The 14,570-nt window shown below is 40.7% G+C and overlaps 1 protein-coding gene across 1 annotated transcript in view; it reads left to right on the forward strand.

Annotated features, from left to right (window-relative positions):
- ADCY1 (adenylate cyclase 1) overlaps nt 1-14,570 on the forward strand; it is a 179,614-nt gene that overhangs the window by 56,425 nt on the left and 108,619 nt on the right. The window contains exon 3 of the mRNA XM_086468155.1: nt 8,250-8,368. Within this exon, the coding sequence (XP_086324281.1) occupies nt 8,250-8,368 (119 nt within the window). The remainder of the gene's footprint in view (nt 1-8,249; nt 8,369-14,570) is intronic.

A 14,570-nucleotide genomic window follows, 5' to 3' on the forward strand; every position in this document is an offset into this window, starting at 1 on the left:
TCCTCAAAAGAAGAGCATCGAGTCGGAGTATATTTGTGTGTTTTAAGGATATGATTCTATAATTGCTGATCATTCTGTCACTGGTGGTTACACCCAGGGAAGTTTCCAGACCTCTCTTTTCCTTCCCTGTGTTAATTGCAGAAAGGCAAAGAGTTTTGCCACTGCTGTTGTTTTTTTCCCTGCTTTGTCTTGTTTTCCTTCATCTGTTTCTGTAGTCGCCAAGCAGCAGACACAAACAATATGGTGTTCCACACCTAGTTTGAAGGGGTCACTTTGAAGAGACTGCTGGAGTCGAAAAATACCTGTCCCTAGCAATGTACTGCAGAAATGCTATTCCTTCTTCCCTGCCAAGCATAAGGAGGGTTTCAAGTTATCTGGTTCTAGAGAATGGTCTGATTATATCTGTGTGGCTACTTGCCTGCACTATAGCAAGGCAAATAAAGATGCCTTAAGTCTAAAGGCACTGTTTGGTTGTGTGGATTTAGCTTCCTCTCTCTCAAGTTCACTGAAATGAGTATCATCTTTTTCCTGTCAAGTTTTCTGTGATGGTTTTGTGGATACATTGAATTTTGCCAGTTAGGTTTCGGAGAAAGTGAATACTAAGGATATGGGGTGAAAGTAAAAAAGATAAATGGTAGGCTGATGCTGCAGTCATTTATTTATTGCTAGTTTATATCTGGTGTCAATTCTGTTAGCTTGCTTTTCTGAAGATTAATCCTTACTGAAATATTTCTAGAGCATTGTGATTTAATAGATATGAGAGCAACCAGGAAAACAGGCTATGCTTTTTATATTTCTAGTTTCCTTGTTTATCCTCATAGCCTTTCTCTGTTCTTGTTCCTGTTTGAACAAGATTTGTGGGGCTGATCTCAAGTTATCCTACTAGCAATCTTCCAGTCCATTCTGGAATCACACTTGTCTTTTTAGGGTAGCATCACATGAATACTCCATAGCCACTCAGTGGTCAGTGGGTATCTGGGGCTTTTTTAGGTGCAAAGGTTTCCAACTCTCTTTCTCTCAGACTTTGCGGATGGTACCTAAAAGGCACAATGTACTGCTGAGTTTTTCTCATTCTTATCGTTGCACTTCTTGTATGCTGTCCTGTGTACTTTGTACCTTTGAGCAGTTTTAAGGTCTCTTTATACCCACTCTCAAGCCCGATGCTTCTGCACTGTTTTAGCCCGTTGCTCTCTCTGTTTTAGTCTAGACTTCACCCTGCCATAATTCTTTCACAAAGTTCTTACCTTCTCCATTGTAACTAATCATGTTCCATGTGGAACCTGTCAATGTCTCATTAAACACTAGGTTGATGGTATACTGTGCCTTTCCTTTATTTAAACAAAAATAATCAGTTAACCATTGAAAGATGTCAGATTGGTCTGGTGAAGGTCTATTCATCCATCTTGCGGTTCATATTGATCGTCCACCATAACTGTATGTTGTTAGCCATCCTCTTACTGCTCAGAATCTGTGCATTAGATGGCAGCTTTAGTGATGATCTTGTGTTTATGATTGTAATAATGACTTACTGATAAATATAATTTTTCAAGAAATCTCAGGAACATTCTGAAACATTGCCACCTTGTGGCTTTTAAAAAAATCACCATCTTTAACAGTGCTCTTTCTTGCACTCAGTTGGAAGAAAGGGCATATCATAGTTCATTTCAAAATAATTCACTAATGGCATCTGCCGTCTTTTTTTCCAGCTTACAAGAAGTATAAATGAATCCTGGTAGTTCACACAGAGTTGTTCTTCCATGTGTCGCACTAGGTTTCTTGTCTCTCTTTTTTTTTTGTTTTCCTTATAAGGAATTAAAATGGCTGCACAGTGTAATATAGTGATGACAGAGACCATAAACCCACTAAGCAGAAGCTTTTAAAATTATGCAATAGTGAACTTACCAAGGTATAATTAGGTAGCAGGTGGTAATATTTAGGATGTACTTTGGAGTCCTCGCTGACTAGGTAGAAGCTGAATCTCAAAATTATATAGATGAGTTGGCTTTGAAACAGTCTTGTTAATATTTTATATCCATGTCTGATGCTTGTCTTCTCCAGGAAAAAAATGCTTTTAAAATATGGTGGCACTTTCTATTTAAGTACAGCAATAACAAAAGAGGATCTGTGGTAGACTGCAAAAACTGGTGGGTTAGATTTCATGGTTTTTATTGTGAAAAACCTTGTAGAGTAGATAATCAAAATACTCCTTTCTTTGTGAACTCCTTTTCCTATTTGTCATCATTGTTGGAGTGTTACTGTAACAAACAAAAATATTCATATTTTATCAGCCAGGAAACAAAGGTGCCAAACCTGGTTTTGTTACATGTTTCTTTTTTCCTTCTTTATTTTAAAGTCCCTATGAAAATGCAAAAAGCGGTGGACCATGGGCCATGCAGTCTATCCTGAATAATCTGATTCAATACCAGGCAGTATGAGAAAGGACCAGGATCTGAAGTGCCATACGGAGTTTCTGCATTCCCCATCGTGAGCTTGGGAAGCTCCCAGTCCCATTTTGAGCAAGCTCCACAAGACTGAGCTCCCTGCCAAGCCAGGTGTAGGGCGCAGGCTGCTGGTGGGTGAAAGCAGCAGTGCCAGCAGCCTGGCTGTTGTAAGCAACACTTCAGGAGGAACTCAGCAGAGCTGACTAAAAGAGACTGAGTTGCATCCACCACAATCCTGTTCTCATGGGATTGAAAGACACGCAAAGCAGTAAATTTTTCTGCATGGCCCTTCAGCAGGTCCAGGCTGTAACTCCATTCCCAAAATGGATTCCACTAGATGTGCATATACAGTAGCAAAAGAGGACAAGGAGCAATGAGATTCAAAGAACCAAAGAAACATGAGAGCCCGCAGCTTTGAGGTAATGCTGCAGTTCTTCTGGTTGCTTCTCTTCTGTAGCTTAGAAAAAATGGCAACAACTGTTTCCTTTGATAAAATAGTCTGCACTGACTATAAGTAAGATTTGCATTTTGTTTTCTATTTATCTCATATGATAATCTACAGGAATACAATTTAACATGGAGAAGCACAGTGAGTGCATCCAGTTTATGGGTAGAAAGTTGTGAGGGGTCATCCAACTGTCCAGCAGGCAATGGGAAAGAAAAAAGAGGGTGCTGACTGGGAATATTAAGACTTTTTTCTGCATTTCAGCTTTCTTTTCTGATGAAGGGAGAGTGGATTCATAAATGATTTACAGCTTACTGAAGGAATTTGAAAATGTATCACAGTCATTTCCTATACGGATGTCAAAATAAATAATTTTGTACAATAGGAATGGAACATGGTATTGAACTGGGTAGTATTGTTTGGGGAGCTGCATGAAATGATTATATAACAAGGTGAAAATTTCAAAGGGAGAAAGTCATGAGCATTTGGAAGAAGCAGTAAAATAAGACAGATAATGATTTTCAAAATGAGAGGGGGATGGGCATCTTCATTTGAAGACAGGAGCAAGAAATGTATTAGGAATATGTACTGGGGACTCCCATAAAAGCAGAGCCAGGGTGTGGGTAGTAGAAGCTCTCTAGGCCAGGGGTGGGGATGGGAGAGGGAGTTGTGCTGGGAAGCCTCCAAATTGGAGAAAGCTGAAGAGAGCATTGGGACAGAATAGTGTGCAGATGATGGAAACTGTTGCTTCAACAGTCTCTGTCTGCTTGCTTCTTTCGGCTTCCCCTGTCAGGAAAGAGTAATCACAGTACTGCTAGAGGGTGCTGAGCCATGAGCTCCCCTGCTATTTTAAAAGCTATATGTGTGTGGTAAGGTGGCAGGATGGCTTCAGGCCTTCCCAGGAAGCCACAGGCACCCACCACTCCTGGCCCTTGTGCTGTTGTCCTGCTTGGTACACAGCGGTCAGAAGGGACCTCTGGAGATCATCCAGTCCAACCACCCTCTCAAAGCAGGACTGCTAGCAACACCAGGTCTGGTAACCTTGCCTCTGTCTAGCCAAGTCTTGGATGACTGTGAGACTATGAAAGTTTTTCCCCAGGTCTGACTCAGAGTGAGAGTTGCAGTCCAGGAGCTTATACTTGCAATTAGGGTTGAGAATGTTCCAAACAAGAAGTAGTAATATAGAGTCTTTTTGGCCATTAATAACAGGAAACATTTTTTTTCCCCTAATTCTCTATCTTTGCGCATTTTCCTTCTTTGTCATAGTGGTGCTAGTTTTTGAATAGTGCCAAGGTAATGCTGAACAATTCCTAATTGGCTCGGTATGCACATTTTGACTTGCCTTGGAGTCAAATGCATGTTTGTTCCTTCTCTTATTTCTAGCGATGCTTCATTGCTGTGAGAGAAAGAAATCTGGATGTTTTTCTAAATCGAGTGTCCTTTTTGAAATTAACTAAGTCTTCATTAATGGTGCAGAAATCCTCATTAATGAGGATAAGACAGTTGGCAGAGGCAGCTCAGTTTGGCATTCCAAATCCCAGGCTAGGACTGGCAGATTAAGATACAAATTTAATGAAAAAGGCTGTGAATGAAGGAGATACAGGTCCTTATCTGTCATTTTCTTTTCTTAGTGAGATTTGTGCAGGGAATGCAAAATCATTGACAGACAATTACAATCTCTTTTTTCAGCATATGATTTCACTTTAGACCATGTTAGTGCTGAGTGAAAATTTACAGCAGGAGAGGAAGTGTACAAATTCCTAAAATTGGTGAAATGGTCATAGGGCCAAGATTTAATTTTCTGGGTAGAAACCAGCTATAATAAGCCTAAACAGTGTTCTGGATCTGTGAGAAAGGTGAAGATCTGGAAACATTTTTCTCTCTACTAGGCCCTGTGTTTTGGAATATGCCACATGTTGAGGCTACCTCAATACAACATCATTTGTCACCAATAAGAAAGTCTGCAGCATGAGTGTTGTTTTATTCTAGTTAAAGTTGTTGCTAATTGATCAGTGCTCCCTGTCTCACTCTTTCAATTTTTTTCTGTCACCATCTGTCCCCATCAGGGGCAACAACCACTCAAGCATGAATGTGACCGGGCTTGCTTCGGTGCTGTACTTGTTCCATTCAATGCACTATGCAGCCGTGTACATGTAGTTTTCCTCTTAGTCTGTTTTTCAGATTATTTTTATAATCAGATCTACCATACAGAAGCAAATGAAGAAAAATCAGACAACGGTGGTAGGAGTTGTGGAACAGAGATCCAGGCGGAGCCCTTTCCCAAACCTTCCAGCAGCTGTATTTGGCATACATGAATTCACTCTTGCAGCTTCAAACCTGGGTCCTTGAGCATTCCTTAGGCTGACCTGAAGGGCAATACCACTTTGCTTGACAGATGAGATTTTGCCCAAAATAAGAGACTTTTATATTTTTTCTAGAGCGTTAGATGCGGTCTTTCATTTCTTTTCAGTGCTTTGAACTTTCCATTATGGGGGTTGTTTCTTACATTTTCCAGTCTCTCCTCCCATGACAATTCTTTACAGCCACAATGCTGCTTCTATTCTTGGCTTGAAAGGTCAGCAGTGGTTGCCCTTTGAGAAAGCTGTAATTGAGTCTTTCCTCATTCGGTGAGTCTGAGGCTGCTAACCCTCTTCGTAAAGACTCTAGAATTTTTCCTCTGTAGTCCGTCTTTTTTTTTTTTTTTCCATCTCTAATGAAAAAAGCAAGCCGCCACAATTTGGTATAGGATTTTCATAAGCTCCCTTCAGGTCTTGTAATATTCAAACTAACATGTGTAGGACTCAGAATTTTTAGAGCCTTCCTTAGTACACCTGACATTTGCAGGTTTCAGCGCTGTCAGGTGCTGTATCCTGCAGCTCTCCAATGCTACTTTCACAGCAGTGATTGTTGTTACTTCCCTGGCTTCTGTGCTATTTGTCATTTGCTGCAGAAGTTATCTGTGAGTTTTGTTTTCACATCTTGTATTGCCATTGTGAAGAACTGTTCAGTCAGCAGTGGTCTCCATAAGAGTCTGTCAGTATAATTTTTATTTGGTCAGTTGTCTGTTTTGGTCTGACTTTCTAGGGAACAGAAGCTGAAACCCCACTCTTTCCCCGTAGCAGCTTTGGAATTTACTTATCCATTTTAGCAAAATGGCAAAGATCTTGTTTAATATGCTCACTTAAAGAGAAGCTACAATGCACATTTAGTCCTTATCAAACATCTTAAAATTGGCATCCAGGATAATACTTATGAAATCCCAGAATCCTTTGGAGTTTATACCATCTTAAGCACCAGAGAATTTAACCCATCAATCCGAACTTCTCTCGTGTGTGGATTCTCTAATGTCTGATAGGTGGTCAGCTCATTTTACAACCTCAGTATATTTAGTTAAAACAAGGCACAAGTAGTCGGTAACAGAGCTTTGTAAGATCCACTGTTGACAAAAGTGTTTGTTTCAAATTTTAACCCAGATTTTGGATTACCCAAATATAATTCTGCTGCAGAGATATAAGCATACTTACTTACATTAACATTAAAATTATAGTAATTAACCATTTTCTACCAAGATGTGAGGCTGTTTGATTAATTTGAAATTGATATATGTGTAAACTGTTAACAAACATTTAATTCCGTCATATCCTTTACAATATCATTGGTATACATATAAGAACATCAGGAAATAGACTTAGTTAATGATCTTTACCTTCAAGTCCACACGAACTGCCACAAACATATGAAGGAACTTTAATCTAAAGTAAGTACCAGGGCAGTTCTGCAAAGTTTAACTTATTCCTTGGTGACATAAATATCCAATGTGTCTTCTTCCAGAAGAAACTGTAAAATTAGAAAACCTTTGATTATTATTTGGTGGTGTTCACTGATGAATGCAGTGCAGGTACCCTCTTCTCAGTGTTAATCATTGCTCCTTATTTATGTAATGTCATTTACATAAAAGGATTATGTGGTTTGGCCAAGATCTGCACTTCTATGGTGTCTTGTAGCAGCCATTATGGTGGCACTTGATCATCAGATGATAGTATCACGGAATAATTGAGATAGGAGGGGAACTCTGTAGGTCATCTGGTCCAGCCACTTTGGTTTCCAGGATGAGCTGCTCCATCAGTTTTCCAGGATTCAAGGTGAACCTGGCTGGCTTGTAGTTCCCTGGGTCCTCCTTCTTGCCCTTCTAGAAGATGGGAGTGACATTTTCTTTCCTTCAGTCGTCAGGTACTTCTCCCGGTCATTGTGTTTGATCAAAGATTATCAAAGTGACTTTGCAATGACATCAGCCAGCTCCCTCAGCACTCATGTACGCATCCCATCAGGGCCCATGGTCTTATGTACGTCCAGTTTACCTAAGTATTTCCTGACTGGATCCTCTTCCACCAAGGGTACATCTTCCTTGCTGCAGCCTTTCCTCATGTTCTCTAGAACCTCGGATTCCTGAATCAGGTCAGATGTAAGTCTGTCAATTCATTCAGGCTTTTGCCATGGCTGAAGCTGGCAGGTCTGATGGATAAGGTTGGAACTGCATTTTAAAAGGCACGTGTTTTCTCTGTGAAAACAAAACTTAAGTAGGTATTTAAGGACACCTTACAAAACCTAAGAACAACTGCTGCAGATGTTCCAGGTGATACCTGTGAATGGGATAGAATATGTGGAAAATCTGCATGGGCTTTTATAGTCAACACTGACAAAATCCAAAATGTTAGAGGTCCTTTTTATGCAGGTCGATGACCCATGCTAAAAATCTCTCTGTGGATGTAGCAAGAAGAGATGTGTTTAACCAGGGGCTTGTGCTGATGCATTCCATTACTGAGCTGGCTGGAACAGACATTGCCATAGTGGATAAGATGCCATTAGAACTGTACCTTTATTACTGTTCCGCTGATTCAAACAGTGGATAAATCTATCATCCACTCTTGCTGCTTAATAACCACCTGTCATTGTCCTTGTAATGTAACACTTTTTCATTAGATTCAGAAATAAGACACAGAAAAGGATAGCAAATGGTCCTCGGAAGTCTTTCCCAGACAGATAAATGCTACTCACAATAAAGTGAGTTGTTATTATTAGCATTGTGATGTTAATGAAAATTATGGGCAATTAAGTGCTCTTGAAGCTGCCTTTTCCCTTTCTGTGTAGTTTTTTGATTATATTTTTTTTACTGCAGAAGGCTTAAAAAAGACACCCACACGGTTTGCAGAAGTTGGAGAGAAATGGTGTGTGTTATTTATGCAGCGGAAATTCTCAGGAAGCAGGCTAGATGAGGAAATCATTGTCTAGTTTGCTACTTTAAAACTTTTGAATAATGGTCACACACTATACCACAAAACTGATGTTGTTACGTTTTCTTTTAGGAACGTCTCTTGATGAGTCTTTTGCCCAGGAATGTTGCAATGGAAATGAAGGAAGATTTCCTGAAGCCTCCTGAAAGGATTTTCCACAAGATTTACATTCAAAGGCATGACAACGTTAGGTAGGATTGATGTGGCCCAGGAAATAATTTAAAGCAGAGAATATTTAGTACAAATATGTGATGTGCAATTGCAGTCAGGTCTTAGAGAAAAAAAACAAGCAGTACAGTGAAGATTTATCATTTATGCAGAGGGGGAGAATGGGTGCACTGGGAAGACTTAATAGTCTTCTCAGAAGATAACGGTGAATCAATAAATGTCTTAGAATAGTAGTGCTGGGAGGCAGACAACTTTTTTCAAATGAGTAGTCATTCTTTTTGTACTGTATTACGCTTTGGGTGGAGTATTTATTTTGCATGGTAAGTTTTACACATTCTTATTTTCCTGACAGTAAGATGGATTACTTCTAATGCAATAGATTTCCTGGGTAATAGCATGGAAATACAGAAGCAAAAAAAGGCAAAAAAGGGTGTATTTGTCCCCATCGTATGAGCAGTCCTCCTCAGAGATTATTGACTAAGGCTTAATTCTACTTCTTGCTTTTGTTCAGCAAATGACTGTTGTGCAAGTGCCACAACAACTGGTTGTTGTTAAAGTGCATTCTTATTTGCTTTCTTCTCTGCCCCCCCCCCCCCCCCCCCCAACAAATTACTTAAAGACCTTGTCGGAATTGTATTGTTTTATCATACTGCCTCTAGCTGCTTTTTCTCCAAGTGCCTTGCTTCCACACCAAAAATAGCATCCAAGAGGTATACTTGGTGCCACTCTTGCACTAAGCAAGGTGCAGAGCTGCCTTGATTCGTGTCATGTACTCATGTGGCAAAGGAGTAAACTCCTTTAGCACCTCCTCCTCTCCCTCATGCACTGGTAGGTTGGGCTTCAGTCTATCTGCCATTGAGCTGGCTAAAGTATTTGCAAGGACCTCTTTTCCTAGTGACTAAGCTGTCACAGCTAAAAACATTTATGTCAGTGAGAGAATCAGAGATGGCAGTGACGGGAGTGTTTAGAAGACTCTAAAATTAGGTCAGTTTTACACTGTAAAATTAACCATTACTGAATTTATTCCTGAGCAGCTCACTTCGTTCTAATGGTTAAATCTTAGATAATGTTGATCATCCTCACTATGTATACGAAACTCTTGGTCTTTAGCAATCAATTTAAATTAACTCTAAGTGTACAGTCCACCAGAGCTGATGCTGCAAAGCTGATGCTGCATTGTTGGTTACAGTCTTTGTTCTCAAGTGCTAAGGAAAAAATTCAAGATCGAAGTGGGCTGACTTCCCTCTTCTCCAATTTTCCTTGTTTATGCCTTGTGCTTTTATGCTGTTGCCTCCCACCAACACCATTTGTCTTTTTTTTTTGTCAATCTTCCATCTTTGGATGATGTCCGATCTATTTGCAGTCACTTGTGCTTATCTTGTCTGCTGCCTGCCAGATTTTTGTTGCTTGGGTGCCTTTTACTGCCTTTGTTTTTCCCTTTGGTGATCACATGGCTTATATACTTACGAAAATTGTGTCTAGTTATGCTGCCACAGTGCCATGAAACACATGTATACTATTGTTGGTTGCACTTATATTCAGGTTCAAGGCAAGCCAATGATAATTGTATCCTGATTAGTACATTTATACCTTGTATGTGTCACAGGTCTCTGCATTGGTTACAGTGTGGGTATTCATCTTAAACAGGATTGCTTTGCAGCTGGATTGGTTGATCATAATGCTTCTGAGTCCTCTCTTGCACTGAGATCTTTTTGAAATGTAACCTACATGAAATGGTGTTCCATGTGACCACTAAGGTTGCTGTGGCTTACTCACTGCTTTGATGTGGAGTGCATAAGATATTTTGAACCTGAATACCCTGTCTACAGAGGTGAATTCGTTCTCTGACATTAAGGGGGTACTTTCAAGGCAAATGGAGGCAAAGTAAGATGATATCATTTTAATGTCAAAGGAATGATCCTCAGGGAGGAGAACTGAAAACAGGAGACCTCCACTCACCATCTGTACTATAAGAAACTGTATTACCTTTTATTTCAATAATGCAAATACTGTATTAAAAAGAAAAAGATAAGGGGGGAAACAGTGTCCCAGTAAATACCCAGCTAGCTGTTGCTAGCAGGTCCCAGGATGGGAGTTTCACCCCAGGAGCTTTGTTACTCTGGAGATCTGAACAATGCAGGGGAACTCACTGCGGGTGCCACCCTGACACCAGTGTGGAGGACAGCACCGCAGCATCCCTCCAGGAAGTGCTGCTGCTGGTCGGTGCCAAGAGTAAGATGTGTGCTTTACCTTTTTAAGGAGATGAAAACATTTTTTTTCTTTTGAGTAGTGGCAGTGCTATACTAGGCAGACCTAAGAGACCAATACCATATTCCCATGACTTGTCCTCTCCACACTAAGCATTCTGTAAAGCGCAACTGTTAGAAAAACAAACAAAAAGCCCCTCCATAGTTCTAAATTCCTGGAGTTTTTAACCCAAAAGCTACACATTGGAAAATAGAAAATGAGCTGCCCTTTTACCTTTCCTGTTGCAATGCTTTCTTTTTCTCCCAGCAAGTATCTGGAAATGTCAGAACAGAAGGCCAGAAAGCATAGGCTGGAGGAGGTAGGCATGCAATTAGTAAACTGTGTGATTTTTTTTTCACTCATCTTTTAAAAAAAACAACAAAAAAAACCCCCGAACAACAAAAACCTCATCACCAAAAAACCCCATCTGTTTCAGTCTTCTAAATAGCTGCCTGAAAAAAGAGTATTTAAGCACTAAATCTTGCATGTGAAAAATAAGACATTCATAAGCTACCTTCTGTACCTTCTTCCAGAAAAACACAGGGGGATACATTGCAGTGGGTATATCTATACCCCTGTAACAACTGAATGATGAACTGGGAAAAGATACAGTAGACCATGGCAAGAGCCCTGGTTTATAAATTAGTTGGTAAATATTTTATCAACTATCAAATAGTTGTTGAATGACTGCCTGCAACTGACTGCGCCTCCGGAAGGGAATGGAAGCACACCTCTCCATATTGAGGGCAGAGCCCTCAGTGTTGTGTCAAGCTTTGATGAGATCTTCCCAGATCTGTAGTAAAGAGAGGAATTTATTTGGCTCACAGCTAACTCTCTTCAGTTAGAAATCGCTTCAGACCTCCACCTTGGTACCCAGGATTTTATTTTTCTTTCTGCAGTAGAATCATAGAACCTCTGAGATCATTGAGTCCAACCATTGACCTAATACCACCATGCCCACTAAACCATGTCTAGAAGCACTACATCAACATGTTTTTCAAACACCTCCAGAGATGGTGAGTCCACCACTTCCCTGGGCAGCATATTCCAGTGTTTGACCATTCTTTCGGTAAAGAAATTTTTACCTAATATCCAATCTAAACCTCCCCTGGTGGAACTTGAGGCTGTTAACCTCCTCTCCTATCACTTGTTACTTGGGAGAAGAGACTGACCCCCACCTCGCTACAACCTCCTTTCAGACAGTTGTAGAGAGCAGTAAGGTCTCCCCTCAGCCTCCTCTTCTCCAGATTAAACAACCCCAGTTCCCTCAGCTGCTCCTGATGAGACCTGTTCTCCAGACCCTTCACCAGCTTCGTTGCCCTTCTCTGGACATGCTCCAGCACCTCAACGTCCTTCTTGCAGTGAGGGGCCCAAAACTGCACATGGTATTCAAGATGTGGCCTCTCCAGTGCCAAGTACATGGGGACAATAACTTCCCTACTCTTTCTGGCCACACTATTTCTGATACAGGCCAGGATGTTCCCACCTGGGCACACTGCTGGATCATGTTCAGCCGGCTGACGACCAGTACCCCCAGGTCCTTTTCTGCCAGGCAGTACAAAGCAGTAAATTCCTTCAACATCAGTTGAAGATTTCTATGTGGAGAGGGGGCTTTTGAGACTGCTCTGAGGGCATCAACGAATACGGCCCATAAAAGAGCACTGAATAGACGGCTTCCTATGCAGAATGAGAGTGCCATCAAAGGAACTTGCCAGGGCCCTGGGAACCGTAGTCGTTTGTGGGGAAAACCCCTTGTCTCCTCCAAACTGCTTACATTTAGCAAATCAAAAATGCCTGCTAAGAAGGACATGTGCAAGCTCGTAAAAGAGAAAGATCACTAGGCCCTTACTTTTGGAAGTAAGATAATGGTACAAGAAAAGGTTGTTATCTGTTCCAACCATCTGTATGTGCATGTGCCTGTGCAAAAAGGAACAAGAAATCTTTCCCAGGCAAGTTTTATTTCCTCCTGTGTACACTGTGTAAAGGATATTTTTTTAAATGGAATATATTTATCTATGGAGCCTTCCATACACAGGGTGCATATGGCTATGGTGGATCCTCTTGCACCCCTCCAAGGAAACCTGCATGCTTGATTACCTCTCTGAAATGCCTGTATACCAACTTATGTAGCATGGGGCATTAACAGGAAGAGCTAGAGATCTGTGTGCAGTCGCAGGGCCATGATCTCATTGCGATCACAGAGACGTGGTGGGACAGCTCACATGACTGGAATGCTGTCACGGATGGCTACATACTCTTTAGGAAAGACAGGCTGGCAAGACGAGGTGGGGGAGTTGCTCTTTATGTGAGAGAGCTCCTGGAGCATATCGAGCTCTGCCGGGGCGGGGGGGATGAAGAACAAATCGAGAGCTTATGGGTAAGAATCAAGGGGGAGGCTAACATGGGTGACACTGTTGTGGGTGTTTAATACAGGCTACTGAATCAGGAAGAGGAAGTCAATGACACCACCTACAGACAGCTGGAAGCAGTCTCACATTCAAAGGTCAAAAAAAAGTTGTCTCAAGTTGATGAAAATCAGTACTTTGCCAACAAATTCTTCAGTCTACAGATATGCTGCTTCTTTTCCTATGTTTTGTGTGGGACACCTGAATATTAGCCAATGATCTTGAAGAAGATATGACTTTTTCTGTCAGAGAGGAAGAAACGAAGCTTTTTGTACATCTGCTACTTTGTAAAGTTTTTGAACAGAATTGCTGTACAGTAGGAAGTGAATGCATGTGTTTTAAATGGAAAGAACTTAATGCAAATGCAATATGTAAAACAAGACAAGCAAATACACATGCAATATATATAGCTTGAACCCAGTGAGGACACTAATAAATTCAAGCATCAGGAAGGTAATGTAATCACAACCGATTTAATATCTGTGCCTCATGAGAAGGAAATAGTCCATATACAGTTCAGGCGCCATTACAGCACAGTACAGATATTATCTGACTGGGGTGACACCAGTCAAGGTGACCATGAAGGATGTGAGGACCAGATGTCAGCTTACATGTGAATGCTCTCCCACAGAGCCACTCTTCTGTGATGCTCAGGAGTATGGTTTGTAACATATAAGAGACAGCTTTTTCCTAGGATGAGGTTAAGTAATGTAGAATTAATATTTCCTTCTCTTATGCCTTGTCTGACCCTACAGGGCTGAGGAATTTACAGATTACATATATATGAACAGTGGCTGCTGTAAAACACACTAGTTCTGACTGAATCTCTCCACGCAGCTGTAATTCCGTTCAATAAGTTGTGTTTCAGCTCAAATATATGGCCTGTATTGAGCCCTCAAGACATTATGTTGTTTGTCTCTTTTGGAATGGACTTTTCCCACTTCATTAGATATTAATGAAACTGTTTCAGCACATGCATGGATATAAGGATATGGCTGACTTGGTATGCTAACAGACAACTTCTCACTCTGCTCCATAAATCAAATAACATTCAAGAGGTCAACAGAAAGTGAACGTTGAACTGCTACCAATTTCTTGAGCCTCTGGTACAGCAATTTCATTTAGCCCAATTTTTACAAGTGTGAAATAGAACTGGCTGCTTTGTAAGAATAGACATTAATTTCAGGCCACACACTGTGTGATTCAAAGCTACCAATGAAAAGATTCCTTGTGGCCATTTAGAGGTTGTTGTAACCCAATCTGAGGCCAAAGCATAGTCTGCAGCTATTTATATGCAAATATTTCTGGTCTGTCCTGTCGTTTAGTAAGCATCAGGACTCAAAAAAATTTTTCATTTGACTTACCCATTCCAATGTTTTAAAAAGCTGTGATCATGACACCTACAAACAGGCTTTTATATGTAGCTTGTATGACTTCACAGTGAATTAGTTTTCATGAGTGATTATTTTGTAAATACAATCCCCCTTGGGTTTTACTTTTAACAGCCCTCTCTGCTTTTTTGAGAGCACTTTTTTCTTAACCGTTGCAGTGACTTATAGGTAAAATTATTAAT

The sequence above is a fragment of the Leptosomus discolor genome, chromosome 7, assembly GCF_034619465.1.
Source record: "Leptosomus discolor isolate bLepDis1 chromosome 7, bLepDis1.hap2, whole genome shotgun sequence".
NCBI lineage: Eukaryota > Metazoa > Chordata > Aves > Leptosomiformes > Leptosomidae > Leptosomus > Leptosomus discolor.